The 27,312-nt window shown below is 38.1% G+C and overlaps 1 protein-coding gene across 1 annotated transcript; it reads left to right on the plus strand.

The window, feature by feature from the left end:
* The first annotated feature begins 6,510 nt into the window (after positions 1-6,510).
* LOC129740036 (dynein axonemal intermediate chain 3) lies at positions 6,511-17,626 on the plus strand. Its single transcript, XM_055731619.1, has 4 exons — positions 6,511-7,137; positions 8,317-10,024; positions 10,083-10,258; positions 16,333-17,626. Exons 1-4 carry the CDS (start codon positions 6,574-6,576, stop codon positions 17,224-17,226), a joined length of 3,342 nt encoding a protein of 1,113 aa, XP_055587594.1. The 5' UTR covers positions 6,511-6,573; the 3' UTR covers positions 17,227-17,626.
* The last annotated feature ends 9,686 nt before the right edge of the window (positions 17,627-27,312 follow it).

Consider the following 27,312-nt stretch of genomic DNA (forward strand, 5'->3'; position numbering starts at 1 on the left):
CGGGATCGAAATATTTTGTACAAAACATTCTCCCAGCCGGGGTGGAGATGGTTTTTTTTGTAGCTGTTGCTGTTTTCGCCAGCAATCATTTGTGTTCGTGTGAAATATGTTTGTATAGTGTGTGGGCGAGCATAGATCAAACAATCGACGCGGAATCATCGAATTTGTACAGGCCAATTTGTGTAGTCTATGGCCCGCTTAACTGGGCTGACGGGCGACGGCTGCTCGTCTGATATTATTCATATTATTACCTCACCGGGTTACTCGTTTCGAATAAACTGTGTCCAAGCAAAGCATAGTCAGTTCCTGACGTACCCTCGTGTGGTGCGGTCGGATGATAACGGGCGGTAAATTTTTAAACGAAGGATTTTAAGGTGTTGAGAAAGTTTAGTGTTATGTGAAGTGTAGTGTAGTGTAGAGAGAAAATGTAAGACATCGCCAATAAGGTGCAACGTTCGGTAAGTGACATATTATATTTTATAAAAACGAATATCATTTCAAAAATTTTTTACTGGTGAGAATATCCAAGAGCTTCAAAGAAATCACACTTCAAAATATTTGTTCGGATTCTTGCGATATTTCAGGGTGTCCTCCTAAGAAATATTATGATTTTAAAAAAAAATTGTGAAGCTGTTACAATTTTTTCTAAAGCCTCTAAAAACTTTTACGATGCAGTATACCGAAAAACAAAAAAACCATACGAAAAATTGAAATCTGTAAATGTTTAGGTTCCAATCTGTTATTAAAAAATGATATTTTTGCTATGGATGTACATATGTATTTATGTATGAATAAATAATTTAAATGGAATACGTTTTCAGAAGAAAATTTTCTATTTTTCAAATATCACTTAACCAGGGCTTTGAACTATTTGTTTTCCATTCAGATCTAGTTAATAATACAACAACAAAAACAATCAATGTAGAACCAGATTCAAATTTATTTGAATAAGATAAGCCCCAACCCAAAAAATTTCAATAAAAAACACACAAAGAATGCCATTTGAAAAATCATAGAATATTCCAAAATATAAATCAGCGTATGTTCTGGTAAAAATACAAATAACCAATCTGGAAAAGAATGTGAATTCTGAATCTTAACTCTGGATACGATTTTTGCTTCAAAAACTGAATTTGCTGAAACCTGAATTTAATTCTGAATCTGAACTTTAAAATCTGAATCTGAATTGAATTTGAATTCTAAATCCGAAATCTGAATGAAAAATCTGAATTAAGCTGAATCTGAAATCTGAAGCTAAATCTGAATATTAAATCTGAAATCTGAATTTGATACCTGAATCTGAAATCTCAATAATGCCGAATCTGAATCTGTAATCAGACACCGAAATCTGTATCTGAAATCTGAATCTAAAATCTGATAATGCTGAATCTTAAATCTGAATCTGAAAACTGAATATGAGAATTTGACTTCTGGATTTGAAATTTGAATCTGAAATCTGGATTCGAAATCTGAATCTGAAATCTGAAATTTTAAATATAAATCTGAATCAAAATTTTGGAAAATAAATCTGAAATCGGAATCTGAATTCTAAATTTGAAATCTGACACGGAAACCTTTATCTAAAATTTAAATTTGAAAGCTGAATCTGAACTCTGAATCTGAATTCTAAATCTAAATTCTAAATCTTAATTCTGTATCTTAATTCTGAATCTGGATACCTACAGCCTACAATGTTTTGGTTGTTGAATGGGTTTTAAGACTGAGTTGGCCATCCAATAACCAAAACATCAAATAAGAATCACAGTCGATAACTCCGAACAAGAATCTGGATTCAGAATTTGAATTAAAATTCTGTATTTAAGTCAAAAGTTTGATATGTAGAAAGTATGAATCAAAATTCCCTTTTTTGAAGCTTGATTGTATTGTTCTGATTATATCTATTTGCTATTAAACAATTCTCAGTCGGGTATTAAAAATACAAGAAGATTTTGAAAAAGAAATTTGAAATTCAAATTTTAAAATTTGGAAAAAGGAATACAATACAAAAAAACTAAACTAAACACTGTTGTCCAAAGTTTTCTGAAAACAACGGATTAGATCAGTAAATATAAATTTAATTGTTTTGTACGCTGCGGGAAAAATGTGAAGCATACAAACGAAAAAAAATGCGGGTAACGGGTTCCGAAAGGATTAATCCAATAAAGCATTAATTTGGGAAATAGCGTTTTGTATGCTCTTTATCAAATCAACACCACTGTAACGGAAATTATTCGGCATGCGTCGACAGATCTGAGCCGAACACACACACCACGATAGGAACGCACGAGCACAATTCGGATCGCGCTCTCTTGGGGCGGGCTAAGCATTTCTACTCAGATCTCGTAGTACTCACGCCCGAGACACGCATATGGTGAGTTCCTCTCTACCGATATAATGATGCAAAATCGCCAGAGAGATCGTATCGATTTCTCTGGCGATTTGAGTTACCTCTCTGCCGATTCAAGTTTACCGGGTTGTCACTTCGGATGAACTTAGTGAGTTCTTACCCTATTCTCGTAGTCACCGTGGGTGAGAATCGTCGCATTCGGGTGACGATTTTAGGTGACAATTGTCGGTACGTTTTCAGGTGACGACGAGATGGAAATGAAATGAAAAATTACGAAAATTACAGTAAACCGGAGTTGTTAGTTGTTAGAAATCAATCAAAAAATATATCCAGCATGTTTTAAAGCTTTCAATTATCTATCAAATTTTAAACGACGAAAATTTCTTTTTATAAACGTGTTGGAGTTGAGGGGTTTTTTAGGGATTTCTGCTCAATTTGGCTGAATTAAATTTCAAACTGTTTGTTACCGATAAGTTTTTTTTGTAACATCTTTATTTGGTTCATACCTTTACGATTTAAGGTGACAATTGGCGGTACCTTCTAGGTGATGACGAGTAAAAAAAAAAAGAAATATAACGAAAATTACTGTAAAGCGGAGTTGTTAGAAATTCAATCAAAATTGTAGGTTGCAAAGAATCAGTTATAAATTCAATTTAAAACCGAATTGTGGGTTCAGAATTAACTTGAATTGCTGAATTGAAACGGCAATCGGATCTGACAATCAACAAAAAAATTTATGGTTAAAAAGGGAGAATTGCCGGTATGGTTTCCGGTAATGACGAGGTAGAAACTTAATCAAATTTTCGCATCCACTACAAACTGCCAACCAATGCTGCCCTCTGGTGCTGCTGCAGCCTTGTTGACTTCGATACCAGTGCTCGGCATTCCATAATCCCTATTGGCGACTGGGCTGTGGGCTTATGATTTCCGGCATGTCACGGTGATAACCTCAGGGAAAGCACCTAGATCGGCAGCACCACTGAAAACAAAAAAAATCACGTTAATCGCTTATATCGTGTAATTTGTGTAATGACACAAATTCCGGAAGCTGTTCTGGCCAAGCGGTATACAAAAGAAAAATCACCTTACTTACTTGAATCCGCCTGTTGGTTGCAGCAGCAGCTGTCGATTGTTATTTTTTCCTTCTTGTTGGAGTTTCCGGTTTCAGCTTTCTCCACTTAGGACGCACAAAAATGCCCGTTTTTTCTCTTAAGTTGCTTGCTGTCACCTTATGACTCGTTGGTGGCCTTTTGCGAACCGGAATTATCACTAATCGCTTTAAAAATCAGTTTGGAAAACTCGAAGCGCGAACGAAAACAAATCAATACAGAACAAATTCTACCATTGTGTTCATTCAGTCACTCACCTCTGTCACTTCACCCACATCGACTACGGGAATAAGGTGACAAAACTCACGGTGACTCCGAGGTGAGGTGACAAGCGTCACGTCACGCGCGGCGCAGAATAAGGGCCAATAAATATATTTCTGAAAGTAAAACCAGAAAATTTGAGCGAATGCTCGTTTGTTTTTTCGTTTCCTTTCACCCGTGCTTCGTGTGCAAAATAGCTTTGAGATATTACCACCCACTGCGCCCGTTCTGCCAAGCAAGAATTTGTGCTGACTTCTCAAAATTCAGAAACTAGTTCACTGTTTTATTTATGATATTTTTGCCAAGCATTGTACCGCCAATGCAGTTACACCACTAGAACCGGTATGAAATAAGCTTTCTTTTGCATATAGTTTTATTGCCTAAACCTTACGTTAACGTACTCAAAATCCAGTGCAAAACTGAGCTTAGGTGTAGGAATTGTCTTAGACAATCCAAATTGATAAAAAGTTCGAAAAACAGCTAACTTTGAAAAGTCGTCATAAATTATGTATTTCGTATCTCAAAAATCTAAAGATGCCAAAATGTGACAAATTACGTCTACTTTTCAATTCACTTTTTCAAAATTTTCTACTGTAACAGGAACAGCTTTGGCGGTTGATTGATTGAAAAGTACGGGTTTTACACAACTTTTTTACATTTTTTGTGGCCATGATCTTAGAAAATTTCTTAAAAAAATTTCCGTATGTGCAACATATAGCTTCTAACTTCAGCTTTTTCAGGCACTAAGTGAAATTTTTTTCGAGCACTTAATAACTGATTTACAACCTTTTTCCTGAAGCATGTTTTTTCAGAAAATTTTTCTTGTACTGTAAATAACTTTAAAGTTATTGATTGTAGCTGAAAATTGTCTGAAAAACATATTTGAGTCGAATTATAAGCTTTTCAAAACTATAAATTTGGTAGAAATCGGTTGAGAAACAAGGGAGTTTTAGCGAAACCAGTGTTTGCCGTCATTTGACCGCTCGCGGTATGAATAGGTATACCACATGCGTTATTCGAAAACCGTAACTTACTTTACTTACTTAATGATCCCGCGCCGATCCTCCGGTGCATAGGGCCGTGGTAAAAGACCTCCACTGTTGACGATCCGGAGCCAGCGTCTTCACCTGGTCCCAGTCAAGATTATCGTCGACAGTTCGGATTTCAGCGGCTAGGCTTCGCCGCCACGAGTTTCTGGGTCTACCTCTTCTTCGATGTCCTTCTGGATTCCAGTCTAGCGCCTCTCTGCAAATCTCGTTTTCATCTTTTCGCAGCGTGTGCCCGATCCATCTCCACTTACGTTCCCGAATCTCGATTTCTAGCGCCCTTTGATGACACCGGCGATGTAGTTCCTCATTCGAGATCCAGTTGCCAGGCCACCAAGCGCGGATGATATTCCGCAGGCAGCGGTTTACAAATACTTGCAGTTTTCGCGTCGTCACCGCATATGTGCACCAAGTTTCGCACCCGTACAGCAATACGGATTTGACGTTTGAGTTGAAGATTCGGATTTTTGTTCGTAGAGAGATCTGGCGTGAGCGCCAGATGTTTCGGAGACTCGCAAACGCAAATCGGGCCTTTCTGATCCGGGTTTCGATGTCTTTTCTGGTACCACCATCAGGCGTTATCTGGCTACCAAGATACTGGAAGCACTCCACTGTCTCAACTTGTTGCCCAGCTACCATGAAACTGGAGGGATTTCCTGTGTTGATCTCCATCGACTTGGTCTTTCCGACATTGACTTTGAGACCTGCTGCCTTGGAACTTTCGGTGAGGTCGTCGAGTTTGCTCTGCATGTCTTGTTGTGTTTGGGCGAGCAAAACAATATCGTCTGCCAGGTCAAGGTCGTTCAGTTGCTCCATTGTTAAGGATTCCACGGCAATCCTCGGTTCGGTGCACAGTCAATCGATCCAGTCAGAATTTCATCCATTACGATGAGGAAAAGTAGCGGTGATAAGATACATCCTTGTCTCACTCCAGCAGTTACCGGGATTGGTTCGGACAAGACACCATCGTGCAAGACCTTGCACGAAAATGCCTCGTATTGTGCTTCGATGAGATGGACTAGTTTCTCTGGGACCCCTCGTCGCCCTAGAGCCGCCCAGATGTTTTCATGGTTAAGTCGGTCGAATGCCTTTTCGAAATCAACGAACACCAGCAGAAGAGAGTCCTGGAATTCGTTGATTTGTTCCAGTATGATTCGCTACACATCACAACGCTACGAAAACCGTAACACTTAAAAAAAATTTAAAAACGCAAAAATACTTGCATTTCAAAAACAAAAATAGTCCTGTCGTTAAATTTGCGAAAAAAACAATTATATAAGGCGTAATCATCGTTTAAAGTTCAAAAACCGTCATTTGACCGCCTCCGGTACGTTTAGTGTTAAAAACGTAGCTCATGGATTCCGATCTTCATTTAAAATTGTCGGTGTGAATTCGCTTTGAAATAGTTAAAATTTAATCTACTGAAGCTTCGTTTTTCTCTTCAGTTTGGAATAAAATGAGTAAAAATTTATAAAGCATTCATGGCCAAATCTTAATAGAAAAAAGTGAAGACAAAAAATATCCATCAAGGTTTTCTAAATTCTCTGTGAGATAGAAATACTCATCATGTGTGCCTTGAATATAAAATAAACCCACAACAAATCCTTGCACCGTGCCATTAGAATCAAACTTGGGTCGCGCATGTGCCATCTTTGCATGCACGTGTTATCACATTCAAATTAACGACAGTTGCCTGGAAAAAAAACAACTTAGCGACGGTTGTATACAAAAGAAAACAAAGTAGTAAATAAAAGTAGTGATTTATAAATAGAACTCTCTGAGATCACAGAAATATAATTCTTGGATAAAAATGAGTCAAATAAGGCAAATAAGCCAGATGAGCCATCTCAAATCCATCAGCGGTTTCGATGATGGCAAGTCGGAAAAATCGGATAAATCCGATACCAATATGGACTTTGACTCATCGGAAGATGAAGAAATTTCCATGATTTTCGGATTCAATGAGGAAGAAGCTAGACAAAGATTGATTAGTTTTCCGAAAGCGACTCGTATGGTTATCAGTCCCGATCTTCAGGCGGAAATCGGTATGGAAATTGGGGTTACGATAAGTGCTGAGCACCCATGGAAGCAGATCAAGAAGGATATTTTGGAGGATCACATTCTTGGCAAAAATGCGGTTCAACTGGAGTTGAAGGAAAAACTTAAAACTATTGAAGCGGGAAAACTAATACTGGTTGGATATTCACCAGAACTTTCAACCGAAGAGGATACATTTGTGATATTTGTCGATGATAGGGAAGCTAAAGATGCAAGTGAATTGATAAAACGACTCGAAATGGTCGAAAGACACAAAGCCCGAAGTGTTCTCAAGAAAAAAGCTAAGAAGTGGAACGATAGTGGAAGTCATGAACAGGTAAAAAAGTTTCGTAGGTACACAGCATCTGTAAAATTACAGCAATTTTTTTTTCCAGACGTTGACTCATTTACATTTAAGCCGTAAAAATTATTACTCTAGTTTATAATGTGTTGTAGTTACGTTGATTCCCCAATGTTAAACCGCTTCTTCATAGTTTTCTTAACCTTATGTGGTAATAAAGAAGGCTATAGTTACTCAATAAAATTACAATAACAATTACAATTACTCTTATTTTGAGGCGTACATAATTCTGATTCAAAATTCGCCATTATCATAAAATTTCTTGTCTTGTTTTCAATTGAAAAAATTAAATTACGAATGAATAATTCCCATAAAATTGAGGAACCAGGAAATTTTTTTGTAGAAAGAATTTTGAGTAAAGAATTTAGAATTTGAAAATTCTAAATTTTGATTTAGAATTAAGAATAAGGAACTTTAAATCCAGAATTGAGAATTCAAAACGAAATACAATGTACAAATTGGAAACTAAAAATGACAATTTTGGATCATGAATTTTGAATTTTGAATTTTGAATTTTGAATTTTGAATTTTGAATTTTGAATTTTGAATTTTGAATTTTGAATTTTGAATTTTGAGTTTTGAATTTTGAATTTTGAATTTTGAATTTTGAATTTTGAATTTTGAATTTTGAATTTTGAATTTTGAATTTTGAATTTTGAATTTTGAATTTTGAATTTTGAATTTTGAATTTTGAATTTTGAATTTTGAATTTTGAATTTTGAATTTTGAATTTTGAATTTTGAATTTTGAATTTTGAATTTTGAATTTTGAATTTTGAATTTTGAATTTTGAATTTTGAATTTTGAATTTTGAATTTTGAATTTTGAATTTTGAATTTTGAATTTTGAATTTTGAATTTTGAATTTTGAATTTTGAATTTTGAATTTTGAATTTTGAATTTTGAATTTTGAATTTTGAATTTTGAATTTTGAATTTTGAATTTTGAATTTTGAATTTTGAATTTTGAATTTTGAATTTTGAATTTTGAATTTTGAATTTTGAATTTTGAATTTTGAATTTTGAATTTTGAATTTTGAATTTTGAATTTTGAATTTTGAATTTTGAATTTTGGATTAGAATTTTAACTTTTTTAACTTTGTGTTCATTATAGCGTATTTACAGATTTTTTAAAATTCTGAATTGTTCTCTTTCTAGGTCAAATCTTTCATACCTATCGAACGGTTTAATGTGGTGAATCTCGAAACACAAAGCGTTTTTCCTTTGAAACGGTGCAACTTTGAATTCACTCTTCGCTTGGTGAAAGACGCTAGGGATGGTTATGTGGAACTTGTTCCTGGCAAAGTTCGATTCAGTAATATACAGCGCAAGCAAATCGATTCCTGCATACAGACGGGACCTCCGAAAAAGCATCAATTTCAACAGACAGATCCAACGTTTCCTACAAATGCCTGGTCTCAGTACTTGTACGAAATTTCCGAAGATGGGAAAGATGCAGCAAACAAAGTAACGACTACAGCAGAAACTGATGGATCTTCCATACAGCCTAATAGTTACGTCAACGAACTGCTTGAAACGCTGGAATTCAATCAGGTTGATATGTATCGTAATGATTATCCATTCATATCGAAACGAAGAGTTCATAAATACATTACGCCGATTTTCGAAGAATGTTTGTGCTTTGCCGATAGACCAAAATGTGGAAATCGTTATGTGTCCAGCATGGCATGGCATCCAAAATATTCCGGAATTTTCGTGGCTTCCTATAACTTTGAAACACTTTGTACAATCGTCGATGATGAACAGAAAAAATCTTCTTTTGACATGGTGAACAGAATCGTTTTCGAAAAATGTCCCGTTCTCATGTGGGGATTCGACGAAACGCTTGTTAACAAACTTCAGCTACGGGCAAATAGAGAAGTTACGGCATTATCGTTTTGTCCGTACAATAGTGATCTCTTGATTGGTGGTTTAGTTACCGGTCAGCTTATTATTTGGGATATCAAAGGTCAAATTCAACGCGTTGAAACGGAAGAGGACATGACGCCCACTCAGCTAGAAAATCGTATTGAAATCAGGAAACTTATGGGCTGGTCACAGGTTGAAGAAATTGATCGGAATGTAGAGCCAGCAGCCATCAGCGCCATGGACAAATCATCACGAAGACCGATTACTATCATCAAGTGGCTTCCAAGAAATTACTTTTGTGCTACGACGGGGCAGATTAGAGTGTCTACGGATAAACTACACCGGTTCATCATAACGGCATCACTTGATGGATCAATCAGTTTTTGGGACCTAGACTTGCCAGTGGCAGGTTTGAAAAAGATTCCTCAAACTTCAAAAACAGTGATGAACGGATCAATGTCTCCGTATCAAGCTTTGGACAATGTATTCTATCCGATATTTCGTATTAAATGCGATACCCCTATAACATCTTTGTCAATAGATGAAGCGATTTATAAATTTTCTCCGGTAAGTGTAGATTACAAGCGAAGTGATATAAGCACGAAAGTCGAACATAAAGCAAATCCCGTGGAGATCGAATACCGTATGAAAATGATTTTCGGAAGCCTAACGGGCGATATAATTGGGGGGCACTGGGAAGGTCACGACTTTGACCAGGGTGGTACGACTAATGAGGAACCGATGAAGGGCAAGGTAAAATTTGCTGCTATCCACGATGGACCAATTTTGCTTGTAGAACGTAATCCATTTTGTTCGGAGATTTTTCTGACAATCGGTGGATCTGTTCTGGCTGTATGGAGTGAAGATTGTGTTTCATCAGCTATATTTTGGAGAAAACGTCAAGCCCGTGTAACGGCAGGCCGATGGAGCTTGGATCGCGCCTCTGTTTTTTTTGTTGCCGACAGTAAGGGCGATTTAGAAATTTGGGATACCTCCGGTAAGTTGTTTTGAATGCGATAAAAGCGATAGTAATTCTAAAATTTATATTTTAACAGTTCGAATCGACACACCGTGTATAGTGATAAGCTTGGGCGGCAATATTCTCACTTACTTATCACAACACATGTTGTCTGCTTCGAAAAAGTTTCTAGCTGTGGCGGACTATAATAGCAACATTCGTCTTCTGACCATTCCTAGCAGTTTTTCTGAACCGATTCCAAATGAGATTAAGGTGAGAACTTTTTACCTGAAACTAGATATGAGCTGTATCGAGAAAAATGACAGAAAATGACCACATTTACAAAAAAAAATACATTTTTTTTTAAATATTTCTGTAAAGAAGTTGTAAAACGTAGATTTTCTCTGTAATTAAGTCGTTTATGTATTTTTTGTAATTTTTGTAATTTGTGTAATTTTTGTATTTTTTGTAATTTTTGTAATTTTTGTAAATTTTGTAATTTTTGTAATTTTTGTAATTTTTGTAATTTTTGTAATTTTTGTAATTTTGTAATTTTTGTAATTTTTGTAATTTTTGTAATTTTTGTAATTTTTGTAATTTTTGTAATTTTTGTAATTTTTGTAATTTTTGTAATTTTTGTAATTCTTGTAATTTTTGTAATTTTTGTAATTTTTGTAATTTTTGTAATTTTTGTAATTTTTGTAATTTTTGTAATTTTTGTAATTTTTGTAATTTTTGTAATTTTTGTAATTTTTGTAATTTTTGTAATTTTTGTAATTTTTGTAATTTTTGTAATTTTTGTAATTTTTGTAATTTTTGTAATTTTTGTAATTTTTGTAATTTTTGTAATTTTTGTAATTTTTGTAATTTTTGTAATTTTTGTAATTTTTGTAATTTTTGTAATTTTTGTAATTTTTGTAATTTTTGTAATTTTTGTAATTTTTGTAATTTTTGTAATTTTTGTAATTTTTGTAATTTTTGTAATTTTTGTAATTTTTATAATTTTTGTGTAATTTTTGTAATTTTTGTAATTTTTGTAATTTTTGTAATTTTTATAATTTTTGTTATTTTTGTAATTTTTGTAATTTTTGTAATTTTTGTAATTTTTGTAATTTTTGTAATTTTTGTAATTTTTGTAATTTTTGTAATTTTGTAATTTTTGTAATTTTTGTAATTTTTGTAATTTTTGTAATTTTTGTAATTTTTGTAATTTTTGTAATTTTTGTAATTTTTGTAATTTTTGTAATTTTTGTAATTTTTGTAATTTTTGTTATTTTTGTTATTTTTGTAATTTTTGTAATTTTTGTAATTTTTATAATTTTTGTAATTTTTGTAATTTTTGTAATTTTTGTAATTTTTGCAATTTTTGTAATTTTTGTAATTTTTGTAATTTTTGTAATTTTTGTAATTTTTGTAATTTTTGTAATTTTTGTAATTTTTGTAATGTTTGTTATTTTTGTAATTCTTGTTATTTTTGTAATTTTTGTAATTTTTATAATTGTTGTAATTTTTGTAATTTTTGTAATTCTTGTAATTTTTGTAATTTTTGTAATTTTTGTAATTTTTGTAATTTTTGTAATTTTTGTAATTTTTGTAATTTTTGTAATTTTTGTATTTTTTGTTATTTTTGAAATTTTTGTAATTTTTGTAATTTTTTCAATTTTTGTAGTTTTTGTATTTTTTGTAATTTGTGTGGTTTTTTGTAATTTATGTTACTTTTGTAATATTTGTTATTTTTTTATTTCTGCAATTTTTGTTATTTTTTATATTTGTTTATTTTATTTTGTCATTTTATCATTTTTGTAATTTTGATAATTTTTGTGATTTTTAATTTTTTGTCATTTTTAAAATTTTTATTATTTTATCATTCTTGTCATTTTTACAAATGACAAAAATGATATAATGCTAAATTTTTGTTGATCGAATAATTATCACGTTTTTTTTAATCAGCTGTTATGCACTCTTGTGAGTTAGTGGCGTAATGAAAGACGTCTGTTCAGATTGAACTCCAAAGTAACACTAACTATATTTTTACTAGTCTAGAAGTTTCTAACAAGTATTCCTATGACTACTATGATCGGATTACAGTTTTCCTCAACACTCCTCCTAAACGGTAAGACCGATCATTAACGCTAACTTCTCCATCCGGATCCTCGGAAGCGGCTTCGTTAATAAGTCTGCAACCATTTCCTCAGACGGACAGTAAACGCAGCTCACGCTCTTCTTCTCCATCAAATCCTTCGTGAAATGAAACCTTGCTGCGATATGTTTCATTCTCCGACTCAGCTTCTCCGTTGCCAACATCTTCAGACAACTTTGGTTGTCTTCCAGGATAACCAAATTCTCGGGTTCGTCGTTGAGTTCCTGCAGCAACAGTTTGAGCCAAAGTGCCTCTTGAACCGCCTCAGATAACGCAACAAATTCAGCTTCGGCAGTCGACAGGCTCACACACGACTGCTTGCGGCATGCCCAGCTCACGGTACCTCCATTCACCTTGAATACGAATCCGGTGTTTGATTTACGGTCCTCTCTGTTCTCCGCCCAATCCGCGTCCGAGTATCCGACGATGCCAGACTCACCCTGCTTGCTCAATCTCAAACGATATTTTTCGGTTCCCTTTAGATATCGTACCACACGCTTCATCTCAGTCCAGTCTTCCTGTGTGCAGCAACTCGTTTTTCGACTCAAAATGGACACAGCAGTCGAAATATCGGGACGGGTGTTTATTGCGATGTACAGCAGCTTTCCAATCAGCTTTTGGTAGTCGGAGTTGTCTTCTAAAAGCTTACTACGAGTTTCCAACTTAATGTACCCAGGGTCCAAGGGAATCTTAGAAACTTTAGCGTCGGATAATCCACTTGATTTCACAACTTCCTGGATGTACTTGCGTTGACTCAAGAAATAATCACCATCCGAGTTTCGTTCGATCTCCAAGCCAAGAAAGAATCGGATGTCACCCAAGTCGCTAATCTCGAACACCTTCCGCAGTCCAAGGACCAACCTTTCGATCATCGACGGATCCTCGCATGCAATCACCAGATCATCGACGTAGACTAAAATGTCCAATGACCATTTTCATGTTTCCGATAAAGACATATGTCTGCCTTACACCGGCGATAGCCGTTGCCCAACAACTCGTCATGAAGCTTCTGGTTCCAGGATCTGGCTGCTTGCTTCAGTCCATACAAGCTTCGCTTCAACTTGCAAACTTTGCCTTCACTGCCACTCCGAACAAACCCGCTTGGCTGACGCATGAAAATCTCCTCCTCAAGATCACCATTGAGAAATGCGGTCTTGACATCATAATGCTTCACAGCCATGCCTTTCTTCGCTGCAACTGCCATCAATGTTCGGAATGTGGTTTGCTGAACGACTGGAGCAAACACTTCGTCGTAGTCAGTTCCATACTGCTGACTAAACCCTTGGGCAACCAGGCGCGCTTTGTACCGCAGCACTTCACCAGTGGGTCCTCGCTTAACTTTGAACACCCACTTGCATCCGATCGGTTTGCGTCCAGGCGGGAGGTCAACCAGTGTCCAGGTGCCGTTGGAATGGATCGCCTTCAGTTCATCTGCCATGGCCTGCTTCCAGAAACTTGCATGTGGTGATGCCATCGCTTCGGAATAATTCCTCGGTTCCACTGCTCGTCCATCGTCATCGGATGCCTTCGTCTCGCTCGGTACGTCGGAATATGCCTGTGTAAGTTTTGAAACGGGTAAACCCTTACATTTGACAGAATAATCAATGTACTTGCCTGGCAGTCTGTGCTCCCGACCGCTGCGCCTCAACACCTGTGACCGAGGTGGATTTGAGAATTGTTGCGGAGAGAGCACGGTCACATCGGCACTGGTAGAAGGAATTGGTTCAACATTATCGCAATCTTCAAAAATTTCTGTTGATGTATCCTGATCGTCATCAGAATTTTCGCCATCAACCTCAGCATCGCTTGCAGCGTTGATTCCTAAAGGTACAGTCGTTTCCTCACTGAGACCACCGAACGATTCGTCCAATGGTACAACGGTAGCTTTACGTTTCGATGACAAAGGACACTCGCCAGAACACTCGTCAATGAAACTCACGTCTCGGTTGATCTGGAAACATTTCGAAACCGAATCGTACAGCCGATAACCTTTCGTATCCTCTTCGAAACCAGTCAGCACGCATTCTCGAGCTTTCGGGTCCCACTTCCGTCGCTTAGGTTTGGGTACTTGCACCATCGCCTTCGTTCCAAACACGCGCACATGAGAGAGGTCTGGTTTTTTACCACTCCACGCTTCCTCGGGTGTCATCGCATGGCCACTCGTGGGGGATCTGTTCACCAGATAAACCGCAGCAGCAACAGCCTCAGCCCAGAACGATTTCGGTAACTTCGCTTCAAAAATCATACACCGGGCTCGCTCGACTATCGTTCGGTTGGCGCGCTCCGCCAGCCCGTTTTGTTCCGGTGTGTACGGGACGGTAGTTTGATGCTTGATGCCCGTAGCCTGAATATAACTTTGTAAGCCATTATTAACGAATTCCTTACCGTTATCTGTTCGCAGGATTTTGATTTTCGTGCCACATTGACGCTCGGCACACGCTTGATACTTCTTGAAACAGCTAAGGACTTCATCTTGAGATTTCGTCTTCAGGAAGTGCACACACATTCGCCGTGATTTGTCGTCAATGAACGAAATGTAATAGCGGCTGCCTCCCAGCGATGGCTCCTCCATTGGACCGGCTATATCGGAATGAATAACCTCCAATAGTTCTCGAGCTCTTGATCCAGACTTTCCGAACGGTAAACGAGTCTGTTTACCCATCGGACAAATGGTACAATCACGATGCTCGTCGCTGCTGATTTCGACACCTGTTGTTATGCTGGTCAGCTTCTTGATGTTTCCGAAACCCAGATGACCCATCCGTTTGTGCCAAACCTCCAACGAAGCGCTAGGAGAACACAGCATTGCTTTTCCGGACAATTTGGATTGATCCAACTTGAAGAGATCATTCTCGATGACACCAGTAGCAATCAGTTTTCCATCCGGGTTAAAAATCTTGCAACCACAGTTATCGAACTCAACCTTGTAGCCTTTCTTGACGATTTGAACCACCGACAGCAGATTGGTGGAAAGATCTGGAATCAGCTGCACGTTGTTCACCACGATGCCTTGTGAATCCTTTTGGCAAACCGGATACAAGGTGCTCGATCCACAACCTTTGATGTGGATTGTCTCCTTATTGGCCGCAACCACCACACCACTAGACGACCGAACATCCTTCAGCAACGCTTGATTTTTCGTCATGTGGCGTGTGGCTCCCGAATCCAGGTACCAATCGTTCTCCCCTGATGCTTGGATGGTGGACAGAACCGTACAAAATGCATCCGCTTTTTTACCTTGACGATTTTCGGGACAGCACTTTGCAACGTGTCCATACTTATTGCATTTTCGGCATCTCGGACCCTTTTGCTGCGAAAAATTTTGCTTCTGTTTGCTGTTGCTATGGTAACCACCACGTGTGTCACTGTTTTTTCCCTTAGCAACGAAAGCTATTTTTTCACTTGGCAACGACTCTTCTTGTAACAGAATCGTTTTCACCGAATCTCCCGTTATGGCCGTTCCCGAGTTCTTGAGCGCCATCACCATCGGTTGGTACCGTTCCGGTAGCCCGGCCAACAGCAGCACCCCAACGAATCTCTCAGGAATTGGAAATCCAATTTCGTTTAACTGGTGGCATGTTGAAATCATACGGTTCGCGTAACTTTCCATGGTCCCACAAGATTCCAGGTCGGTTCTGATGAGCTTGTAAAGCAGGCCAACTTCTCGCGTGAGTCCACCTTCCTCGAACGCGTTGTTCAGCTTCGTCCAAGCTTCCCGAGCTGTGGTTGTGTCTCGAACATGATAATAGTTTTCCGGTTCCAAAAACAGTATGATCTTGCCACGTGCCTTCCGGTCCTTAACGGGATCAACATCTTCCAGTGTTCCGTCGGGTTTTCTTCCTGGTTCGACTGCATCCCAAAGTTCTTCCACTTCAAGATACGTTTTTACGGCGAACTTCCAGGTACTCCAATTTTCCCTACCGACAAGCCTTTCGATTCCGGGATTTGAATTCGACATCTTCCAGACTGGGTCCCAAAACCTCTTGTGAGTTAGTGGCGTAATGAAAGACGTCTGTTCAGATTGAACTCCAAAGTAACACTAACTATATTTTTACTAGTCTAGAAGTTTCTAACAAGTATTCCTATGACTACTATGATCGGATTACAGTTTTCCTCAACATGCACTAAACCTAAATTTTGTTATACATAATTGAAAAGATTATTTTTCATCATTTATTAAAACAGTTATATATTTTTTGTCTTCTAGAAATTCAGAAAACTGATTCAACATGAGCTGTCACGAAAAGAATGTCAAGAATCATGGATTCAATCGTACTACGAAGCGCACAAGGAAAGCATCGAGGCAACGTTGAAGACGAAACGCGAGGCCAAAGAACTGGCAGAACGAATGGAGATTGAGAAAAAGGAGCATGATGAGTTTTTGAAACGTCAAGCAGCAGAAGATGCGAAGAAAAAAGCCACTCAGGATGCTGAGAAACGAGTCGATCTTTCAAAACGCTTGGATGCAAAGTGGAAGAACCAGAGTTACAAACGTTTGTTGAAGAGCATGATGGCCAGACGCAATATAAGTCCCCAGCAATTGGCCAAAGAAATGCAACCGGAAAAAGAAAGAAGAAGGTATAATGCCGAAAAATCGATGGCCCTTGAGGATGACTTGGCACGCGTCGAAAAAGATTACAAGGAAATAAAGTCCCAACTTGTGCCAGTTGAAAAGGTAATTGTCACCAGAGCTGAAATGCTGGAGCAACAGATGGGCAAGTTCAAAGAAGAAATTGCCGATTACATTCGGGTTGAATCTGAGGCCAGAGAAGTGTTGGACAGCTATGAGCTTCCCCCAGTAGCCAGTTTTGCCGAAATCCTAATGAAAGGTCGTCAAAGGCGCGACATAATCACTCGTGATACGGGAATCAACATCGAGCATTTGGAAAGCTATGAGCAGAAAAAGCTACAGCGAAAGTATGCTGCAGCCGAGGCTCGTGACACGGAAAGCACTGGCAGTGTGGATAGCCCGGACGCCTTCCAACGGGCGCGGTCAGTGACCTTTATCGACGACATACCGGAAGAGGTGCGGAAACAAATGTCACAAGAACAAGAACTCGAATCGCCTCGAAGGAACACACCGGTACAAGACGACGAGTGAGAAAACTTATCTCCATACACGGAAGAAATTTGAAACTCGATCAACGATATTCAATTCAACATTCGACTAGTTTTGTGACCTCCATTTGTGGCGGGCAGTTTTTCTATACACATTTCAACTGAACTGAACTGAACCGATCCAACCAGCTCAATTACGCATTCGTCTCACCTGGTAGAGGTTTAGCTTTTTCGAAAGGTATACAAACGAACTTACATGCGACACATTTTGCCGAAATGTTTTGTAACCGATGTTGGCTTATGAATTTTAGAAATATAGTTAATTTTACTGTCTTACTTAATATTAATCTCTGCTTAACTACGATATAATTAATTTTAAAACGTCACAATGACAAAAACATCGAGAATCATGCCCTTATTGTTTCATAGTTCTTAACATGCGTGGCCAGTTGAGTGATTACAAATAACAAGGACATTTGTACCAAGAGAAAGTAGAAATAGGTCCATTTAGAACTCAAGGAGGTAACCAGTTCTTCAAGATAGGAAATCATTTCTGATGATTGGTCATAACACGCTCATAGCTTCCCATCACAATAATTGAGTTTACAATCCAAACCAATTAGTAGCTACGGATAGCGAAAAAGGATTGATTTAGAATGTAGCAGGTTGTTGGTGAACGGTTTTAGAATTTCAAATGGTAAATTGTGTCACTTTTAAATGTTTCTGTAGATAAAACGATAAATAACATGATGATAGATGTTCTTGATAGTTTGTTTGTACAATAACATATTGGTGCATTGAATGAAGCTCATGCGGACGTTCTTTTAGAAGAGTATCTACATTTTCCCGTTGAGTGCGTTCCTAAAAAAAAGGAAAATATCTGGATGACTCATTCGTAAATTAATGTTTGATTATAATAGAAAAAAGATTGCTCAACAGTGATAAGAATGAACTATTTGCGCTACTAAGACTATTGGTTTGGTCGATTTGGCGGTTTACCATTTGGCAAATGTCCTTGTTTGGCGGTGTTATTTTTTGCGGTATGAGCCTTTTCGTGGATTGTCTTTTTGGCGGTAGAAACACTCTGCAGTAAAATATTTGGTTAGAAATATTCTCAACAAATGTTGTATCCAAATTTATTTTTTTGGTTTCGAAACGTAAAGCGTAGGATCGTACATCATTGTAGTTCGAACGCGCATCGTGAGAAGGCGGCCTCCGAGTTCTGAACTTTGTCTCTAAGACGCTCCCGTTCTTCTAGGTTTACTCAAAGATTTAGGAACGCCCCGTGTTCCTAGGTTTAACCAAAGCTAGGGACAATCCCATAAACTCTAGACCGGTTCGCAACGCGAAGCGTAAGGGTCAGGGCCGGATTAAGCCTCCGGGGGACCCGGGGAAATTCAGTACCGTAATCCGGGGTAAGATTGATAACTTTTTTCAATATTTTTCGAATATTTTTTCTGTTAATGGAAATGTGACATGTTTCATATTTTTAAAACCAGTACTGGACACCTATGAATGTAAAACATGGTTGGAGAAATTTATCAGAATACTTTAACTTTGATTTTAAAATCGATTTCGTCTCTGTTTAGAATTTGATGCTTAGGGGTGTGGTATCCTGTATTTGGTTAGTTTGTAGCTTGAAATACGTAAACGATAATTAGAGTGTAAGAAAGAAATAAACGCCGAATAACAGAACCCGAACCCGAGTCAGTATTCATTGGATAGTGGAGTAGAGCGGTTACCACATTTTGGCGAACCTGCCAGAACGAAAGCCCATTCCTTGCGCTGAGTTTTGCTCATAGCCAGAGGAGGCAAAGTCCGATAGTTTCGAAGGAAAGAACCTGATCGTTTTAGCATTGCACCGAGGAAGCTCATGGTCAATGTTTCTCCTTGCGCTGAGTTTTGCTCATAGCCAGAGGACCCAATATTATTGCCGATCAGAAAAAAAAACTTTGTAAAACTAATGCGTTGCACCGAGGCTCTGGCTCATGGTCAATGCAATACGAAAATTCACACTTGCGCAGAGTTCTAGCTCATTGCCAATGGTATTTTATGACGACAAGTGATTTCCCTGATTCTCAAAGTGGACGGAAAATGGCGCAGAGGTGAAGCTCATTGCCCGAATTATTTTTCATACAAGCAGTATAAAATTTCGCAGAGCTCTTAGCCATGTAAATAAATTCGACATCAAATGTTCCTTTCTGGCTTCATTCCTGGACAAATTGTGATTCAATATACTGAAAACAGCGTTGATATTGAGTGCTTTTTCGTAAGTCATTCATTGGAGAAAAAAAAATTTCATGCCGATAGTAAAGGTTCAGATTCGTGTTGCCCAGAAAAAAAAAGTGCGCGTGCCTTTGGAATGGAAAAATTCTTATGTGTGAGAGTGATGAAAATATTCTTATACGGACAGTTCAAGGAGAATAATCGATGTCGTTGATTCAAGTTGAGGCTGAGGATGAGCCCCAAAACAGTCAATCCCTCTCACAGAGAATCCTTTACAATCTGTCATTTTATATACTGTGTGCTGCATCTCGCTTGCGCACATGTTGAACCATTTTCATAATTTGTGGGAGACATGATACCAAATTGAGAGTGAAGTTATCCCGCATTCTGTAAGAAAAAGCCTTTTCATTGTGACAGCTTGTTCCCTGCCACTCTCTCTTACTCTCTCGGGAATGTGGATTGGATTTTCGATCCGCATGTTTTATTCCCTCGCTCAGTACAGTGTACGTGAGAGAGAAAGTAGTTTGAAAGAGAGGGAACACTATTGCGACAGACGAAAACTCAACGGTTTTTTTTTCGCCACTTAGCAAGCGTCTGTGGTGTGCATAAGTTGGTTATTTGTTTTAGCCGAGATTTTTGCGAGGATTTTTTTTTTCAAGCAGCAAAGTGTTGAATAGCACAAGTTTGTGGTCTATTTTGCAGTGATTTTTCCGAGGATATTTTGTGAGCCAGATTGGTTTCATTCCATCGATCGTAAGTAGAAATTTCCCGGTGCAAGTTCGACGAGATTTCAATAACAATTGAATAATTGTAGGAAATGAGTGGTTTTTGGCATGAGAGCGACGTTTCGATGTCCGAAGAATCCGAGAACGAGACGCATGCGAATGGCATGTTCAATGAAGAAGATGTTTTGACGATGCCGCAAACGATTGATTCTGGAGTTGGTTTTGGAAATGAAGGCCAAAAACCAACACGTCCAACTGCCCCAGCCGAAAAGCGAATCACCCAAGAAACGACTGGTAGAGCCGGATTTGCTGCCGATTGGTTGGCTGGAGCTTGGCCATTGAAGCCATTCGACGGGGCACTAGCAGCAAACGGTCGCAAGGCGGAGTGGATCAGGTTTCGGGATCAATTCGAGAGAATTGCTTCCTGTAAGGCTCGTGTCGACTCTCGAACCAAGTTGACTGGGATGAAAATTTTCGCTGGAGGTTTTCTTTTGAACATCATCGAGTTGCAAGAACAGCTCGTTACAGATGCAAAAAGTGACATATATGATGCTACCGTTTCTGGGTTGAATAAATACTTCAACCAAACTTGTGATCATACTAAAGAACGTATGAAGTTTCGTGATATGTGTATGAGTTCCAATGAAACTTTCACCGATTGGGTCTTACGCCTCGAAGGACAGGTAAAATTTTGCGAGTTTCGTCCGGAGCAACGGGAAGAGGAGCTGTTGCAAGCTTTGCTCAGGCGCTCTATCCCCGAAATATCAAGAAAACTTTACGAGATTTCGGATGTCTTGGGAAACAATTTAGAACGCATCATCGATCACGGTAAGCATTTGGATTTCATAAGATCCGAAAATTCCGAACCAGATGGCAAGGTCGATTCAAGCAAAGAGCTCGGTCATGAATTTTCCAATGACAGAGCCGTGAAGCCTGTCAATGCGCTGCATACAAGGCATCCGATAAACCGTGGAATCCGAACTCGAAACCCAGGCTACGAAAGATTTGGAAACCAACTGAACAATCGTGGAGCTAATCAGCGATTCAGGAACCAAAAACATTTTGAGAAAAAATGGTCCCCATTTTCTCAGAACATCATACAGGAGTGTGATGACTGCGGAAAAGAACATCGACCGAGATCTTGTAAAGCATTTCGAGCCAAGTGCTTCAGTTGTGGAAAAAGGGGCCATTACGCTGAGTTTTGTCGTTCTACCCGAAACAAAGTTTTTTCAGATCGTGATAATGGTCCTGAAAGACAGCTTGACTTGAAGAAAGAATCTTCCCGTATAAATCAGGTAGATATTGAAGACAACTTGACCAATTAATGTTGGATAATTTATTTTGAAATAAATTAATTGTTTTCGAAAACTAAATTTTTGCTTTTGTTATTTATTCTAGTTGGTAACCAAATCCTCGAAAACAATGCTATCCAAAGATCCCCGATTTATCAAGTGCACTATAGGCACTTTGCGTTTTGATTTTCTTATTGACAGTGGGGCAACAGTCAACACGATAACCAGTGAGGGTTGGCGGAACATTAAAAAACATTGTCGAACTGTAATTCAGGACGTAATCGTTTATCCGGAAGAAATTCTTAAAGGCTATGGTAACCAAAGTCCTTTGGATGTTGAATGTTCTTTTACTGCTCTGATTGGTGTTGAACAGCTAGAACAACCACCATGTTTAGCTAAGTTTTTTGTGGTAAAAGGAACGGACCTTTTATTATTGGGATACGAAACAGCAAAAGAATTGGATCTCATTCGAATTGGCCCTCAAAAATCGATTAAAGCTATAAATTACACGGAATTGAAAAGTGCTTCAGGTAAAACATAAATAACATTAACAAAAAAAAGCAATGTTTAACTAATTTTCTTTAACAGATACGATCAAAACAAAGTTTCCGAAGGTTCCAATTGAAGGAGTCAAATTTAAGGTGGATCCGATGTCAAATCCACGTCAAATTATTCGGTATAATATCCCTAAAGCCTTTGAAGCCGCAACGCGTGATAGAATTCGGGACATGGAAGTTAAAGGCATCATAGAGCGAGCCGATAAAGAGCAGGACACCATTTCATACATTTCACCCCTCGTACTGGTCCCAAAAGGAGGAAGCGATTTTAGAATCGTTATAGATTACAGAGAGCTCAACAAAGCTATTATCCGAGAACCGTATCCTATGCCGTCATTAGAGAAAATATGGACTGCCATTCCGAATGGCAAAGGAAACCTGTTCTTCACGAAACTGGACCTGAAGGATGCTTACCATCATATAGAACTTCATGAAGATGTCCGACATTTCACAACCTTCATGACGGCTAATGGTCTCATGCGTTTCACACGACTTCCTTTCGGATTGTCATGTGCTCCCGAATTATTTCAGCACGTTATGGAACGAATTCTTGTGACATGCAAAAATATTGTTGTATATCTTGATGATATCCTTATTTTTGGGCGGACTCTGGTCGAACTTGGAACATTCGTTAAACAAGTAAAGCAGATACTTGATCACAACAATTTAACGATAAATGAGCAAAAATCAATTTACGATCAACCTAGAGTTGATTTTCTCGGGTTCACCATTGACGGATCAGGAATACTACCGGCAGATAAGAAAATCTCAGATATTAAACTTTTTCAAAGACCTAAGGATGTAACTGAGCTCCGGAGCTTCCTGGGACTGCTCACGTTTATCAGTCCTTTTATATACAATTTCTCACACAGGACCAAACCATTGCGCGAGATGATCACTGGCCAAGTGTTATTCAAATGGGACGATGCGAGGACAAAAGCTTTTGAGGATTTAAAAAATGCGGTTGACAACGATTTGATAAAGAGAGGATTTTTCGATGATAACGATGAAACGTTCCTCTATACGGATGCTTCCCCATGGGGACTAGGTGCAATTCTTGTACAAAGGGACAATGTTTATTTCGAACATCGTATTATTGCCTGTGCGTCGAAGAGTTTGACATCAACGGAATCGCGATACCCCCAACTACACCGTGAAGCGCTGGCAATCGTTTGGGCCATGGAGAGGTTTTCCTATTACCTTTTAGGTCGCAGATTCACACTCCGATGTGACAGTGAAGCTTTGATGTTTATTTCGAAAAAGAAAAAAGAGGTAGGAAAACGAATCATGTCACGGGCTGAAGGGTGGCTGATGCGAACTGAGCATTATTTATACAATTTTGAGCACATATCTGGCAAGGAAAATATTCCTGATCCGGCATCTAGAATATGTATTAGACGCGATGATCCTCAGTTCGAATCTGCTTTGGAGCCTCACGAGCTGTGTGCTGTTACAGCTAGTGCAGAATTTGTCGGAAAAAGCTTTTTAGCAATCACTAATGCGGAGGTTAAAGATGAATTAACGAAAGATAAAGAATTGCAGACCGTCGTTGAAAATCTTACTAAACATCAGCGTTGGCCGGAGTCAATAGTTAAATACCAAGCTTTCCAGAAAGATTTTTACATGCAAAATGGATTCTTGATGAAACAAGAAAAGGTTGTACTTCCTTTTTCTTTACATGATCGTGCGTTGCGCTTGGCACATCATTGTCATCCAGGGATGTCCACCATGAAAAACTTATTGCGGCAAGGATTGTGGTGGTTGGGTATCGATCGCGACGTCGAGAAATTTGTTCGGAGCTGTCCACATTGTCAATTGGTAACAGCAAATAGTAAACCTCTTCCAATAACAGCAACAGAGCTCCCGAACAACCCATGGGATTACGTGTCGATGGATTTCTGGTCCACGTCCGAAATTCATCACTTGAAAGCATTGATACTTATTGATAACTATTCCCGATTTCTAGTCGCTATGCCAATGGAGAAATCAGACACTGAAACGGTTAAGAAATCGCTTAAAAGAGTGTTTGAAACTTACTACCTCCCGAAGACTTTGAAAGCTGACAATGGGCCACCTTTCAATAGTGTTGAGCTCAAAAATTGGTTACAGCAACATTGGGGAATAAAATTAATTCACAGTACCCCTTTGAATCCCACTGAAAATGGATTAGTAGAACGAAGCATGCAAGGTATAACTAAAATTTCCTCAATAGCTAAACTGGAAAAGAGAAACTGGAAAGAAGTTTTGGCCGAGTATGTAGCGGCTTATAACTCATGGCCACATCACGTTACAAAAGTGCCTCCCGCAGAATTAATGTTCGGGAGAGTAGTCAGAGGAGTTTTACCGAACACTAAAACAGATTTTAAACAAGGTAACGACGATGAGCTTCGAGAGAGGGATCAACTGGCAAAGTTTCAACGAAACTCGAGGGAAGATAGGCGTCGACGAGCGCAAGAATTACACATAGCACCAGGAGATACGGTGTTGGTGGCACAACAAAAGCGCGATAAAACAGATACTGTATATAAAAATGCCTTTTCATGAAGTCAAAGAAATAACGGGAGCCGGAAGAGTAACGGTTACGGATATGGTGTCGAACAAAACATTCGACCGGAACGTCAAGGCTCTCAAAAAGTTTGTAGAACGCGAACCCACAGCTGAATCAGAAATATCTTCTCCTCAGCTCAACCGTAGCGACAATTTATCGGATATAACCTCTACTCAAAAACGTGGAGCTGATACTGAAACCTTCGAATACCAGTCAGCAAAACGTCCAACCAGATCGATTCGACGGCCACAAAGATTCATGAATGTTATAAGTCAGTAAATGTTTGAAATCAACTAATTTAACCCAGGGGAGGATGTGGTATCCTGTATTTGGTTAGTTTGTAGCTTGAAATACGTAAACGATAATTAGAGTGTAAGAAAGAAATAAACGCCGAATAACAGAACCCGAACCCGAGTCAGTATTCATTGGATAGTGGAGTAGAGCGGTTACCACAAGGGGTAACATTGATCAGTCTCTATTTTGAAGCTTTTAACGAGTTATCTTGATCATGAAGGATACAAAACACCTCCATAATATTTACAAATGCAAGTTCATTATTTGTTAAGACCGATAAGAACATTTAAGGATCATTTAAGATAATTGAATCCAAATTAAACAAATAAAATAAATAAATAAACAAATAAATAAACAGCAATTGGAGCAAAACTCGTGTAGAACTAAATTGCCACTGCTTATATTCGAAAACGCTTTTTGTTAACAAATTACGGACTCAATATGAGGGAACCAATATTAGGGACTAAATTTTTTTAACATTACTTATAAAACTTCAACTACAAAAACAAATGAAATTTTGCCTTCATTCAATTCCCTAGGCCCTCGCACTATTCCCCTTTTATTTTTTTCCTTTCAATCTCTACCATTTGATAGGGTTTCTAGCCTTTTGTAATAGACTGGCTTACTCTTGGAAAATGTGTTTTTTTAATATCAAAAGTTTTCCTCGAACTACAACAAAAACTACACCGAAACTATAAATTTACTAGCTGACCCGGTAAACTTCGTTTTACATGGTTTTACCTTTTACTTAATTAATCATTAGAAAATGTTTAATCTTGTAAGTTGATTTTGTATGGGAGCCTCCCTTCCATAAAAAGAGAGATTCTAGAAACTATTACACAAACAATCACTTTCCCAAAAACCCTCGGATACCAAAGTTCGCTACATTCCGACCGTCCAGTTATACGTGATGGTGTTACACCTCCATTTTTATATATAAGATAGCAAAAGGATATGATTTTGTATGGAAGCCCTCCTTCAATAAAAAGTGAGATTCTTCAAACCATTATTCAAACCATCTCTGACTCGAAAAACCCTCGGATACCAAATTTCACTTCATTTCGACCGTCCGTTCATACGTGATCGAGTTACAAAGAAAACGCCTCCATTTTTATATATAAGACTCAACTTAAGGGTTTTAAAACGTAGAAAAAAGTTTTGAGATATTTTAACTTTAGACTTAGTTATCGATGATTATGTGGAAAAAAAATCGTGTCAATCAAAGTTACCCCGGTTTCCAGCAATTGATCTAGTTTGCTGGAAAATCAGCAATCGAGTTGTCAAATTAGAGTCTGTTTGTTTTCGTACGCTGAAGCAAGGTGAGACTCTATTTTACAAATTTTGGTTAGATTAACATAATTATTTTTATTTTCCTCTATATCCTAGCAACCAGACATCAAGTCAAGGGTGAGTTTTTATTGGACAGGTAGATATTCCATAAAAGATATTATGCATGCAGAAAAAATCCAAAATATGAGCGCTAATAGTCAAAGCAGTTTTGCCTACTAGCGACACGTCGCATACGTCGCGACGTTGAAAATAATAAAGGCGCACAGCAAGTTTCCTAGGAGACCTGGAGCGTGCGATTGATGGCCTAAGGAAATGTACAGAAAATAACATAAACAATGTTAGAGTACTACAGCAAAATCGCCTACTGGACTGAAAAAAGAAAAACAAACCTGCGAATGACAGAAATCTCGCTAGTAAAAAAGCGTCGCTAGTCCTACTGTCGCTATTCGGTTTGGTGCTATACACATAATACTAAAGCATGGATCACTACAAATCTGGACGCATTAAAACGGGTCTATATCGGAGCTATGTAAACGAAATAAAAATGTTTTGTACTTGAAATGTAGGGTTTTTATTGCACTTTAAAGGAAAAATAATAAAAAAATTATTCCGATGTTGTTTTGATGAATTTTCGAACTTTTCGTTGAGTATCACTCATTATAGTTTGAATACCCTATTCGCTGACCTCAGCGGCCATTTTGTTCCACAATCTCTTCATCTCTGTTGCATCTCGAGTCGTCCTACCATTCTTCTTCATCTTCTGCTTGACAATTGCCCAAAATTTTTCTATAGAGCGGAATTGAGGACAGTTGGGTGGGTTGATGTCCTTTTCGACAAAATCCACCCGTTGGCCCAATACCACTGTAGAACCTCCTAGCAGTAGTGGCAGCTTGCCAAATCTGGCGAAAACTTAACTAGTGCTTTGTGAGATCTAATGTACGAAAAAAAAGTTTTTTAGGCATTCCTCCTTGTACATTTCGGAGTCCATGGTCTTGTTTTTCACAAAAACCGGAATTTTTCGTCCGCAGCTGCAAATACCTTGCCAGATCAAACACTTTCTTGCAAACTTATCAGCAAAAACGAATTTGAAGCTGCCGGAGACATCACCATGACCAGTGCAGTGCACCACTGCAGTGGCTTTACATAATTTTTGGCCAGAAAGCTGCCCAAAATCCATCTTCACGTACGTTTCGTCAT

The sequence above is a fragment of the Uranotaenia lowii genome, chromosome 1, assembly GCF_029784155.1.
Source record: "Uranotaenia lowii strain MFRU-FL chromosome 1, ASM2978415v1, whole genome shotgun sequence".
NCBI lineage: Eukaryota > Metazoa > Arthropoda > Insecta > Diptera > Culicidae > Uranotaenia > Uranotaenia lowii.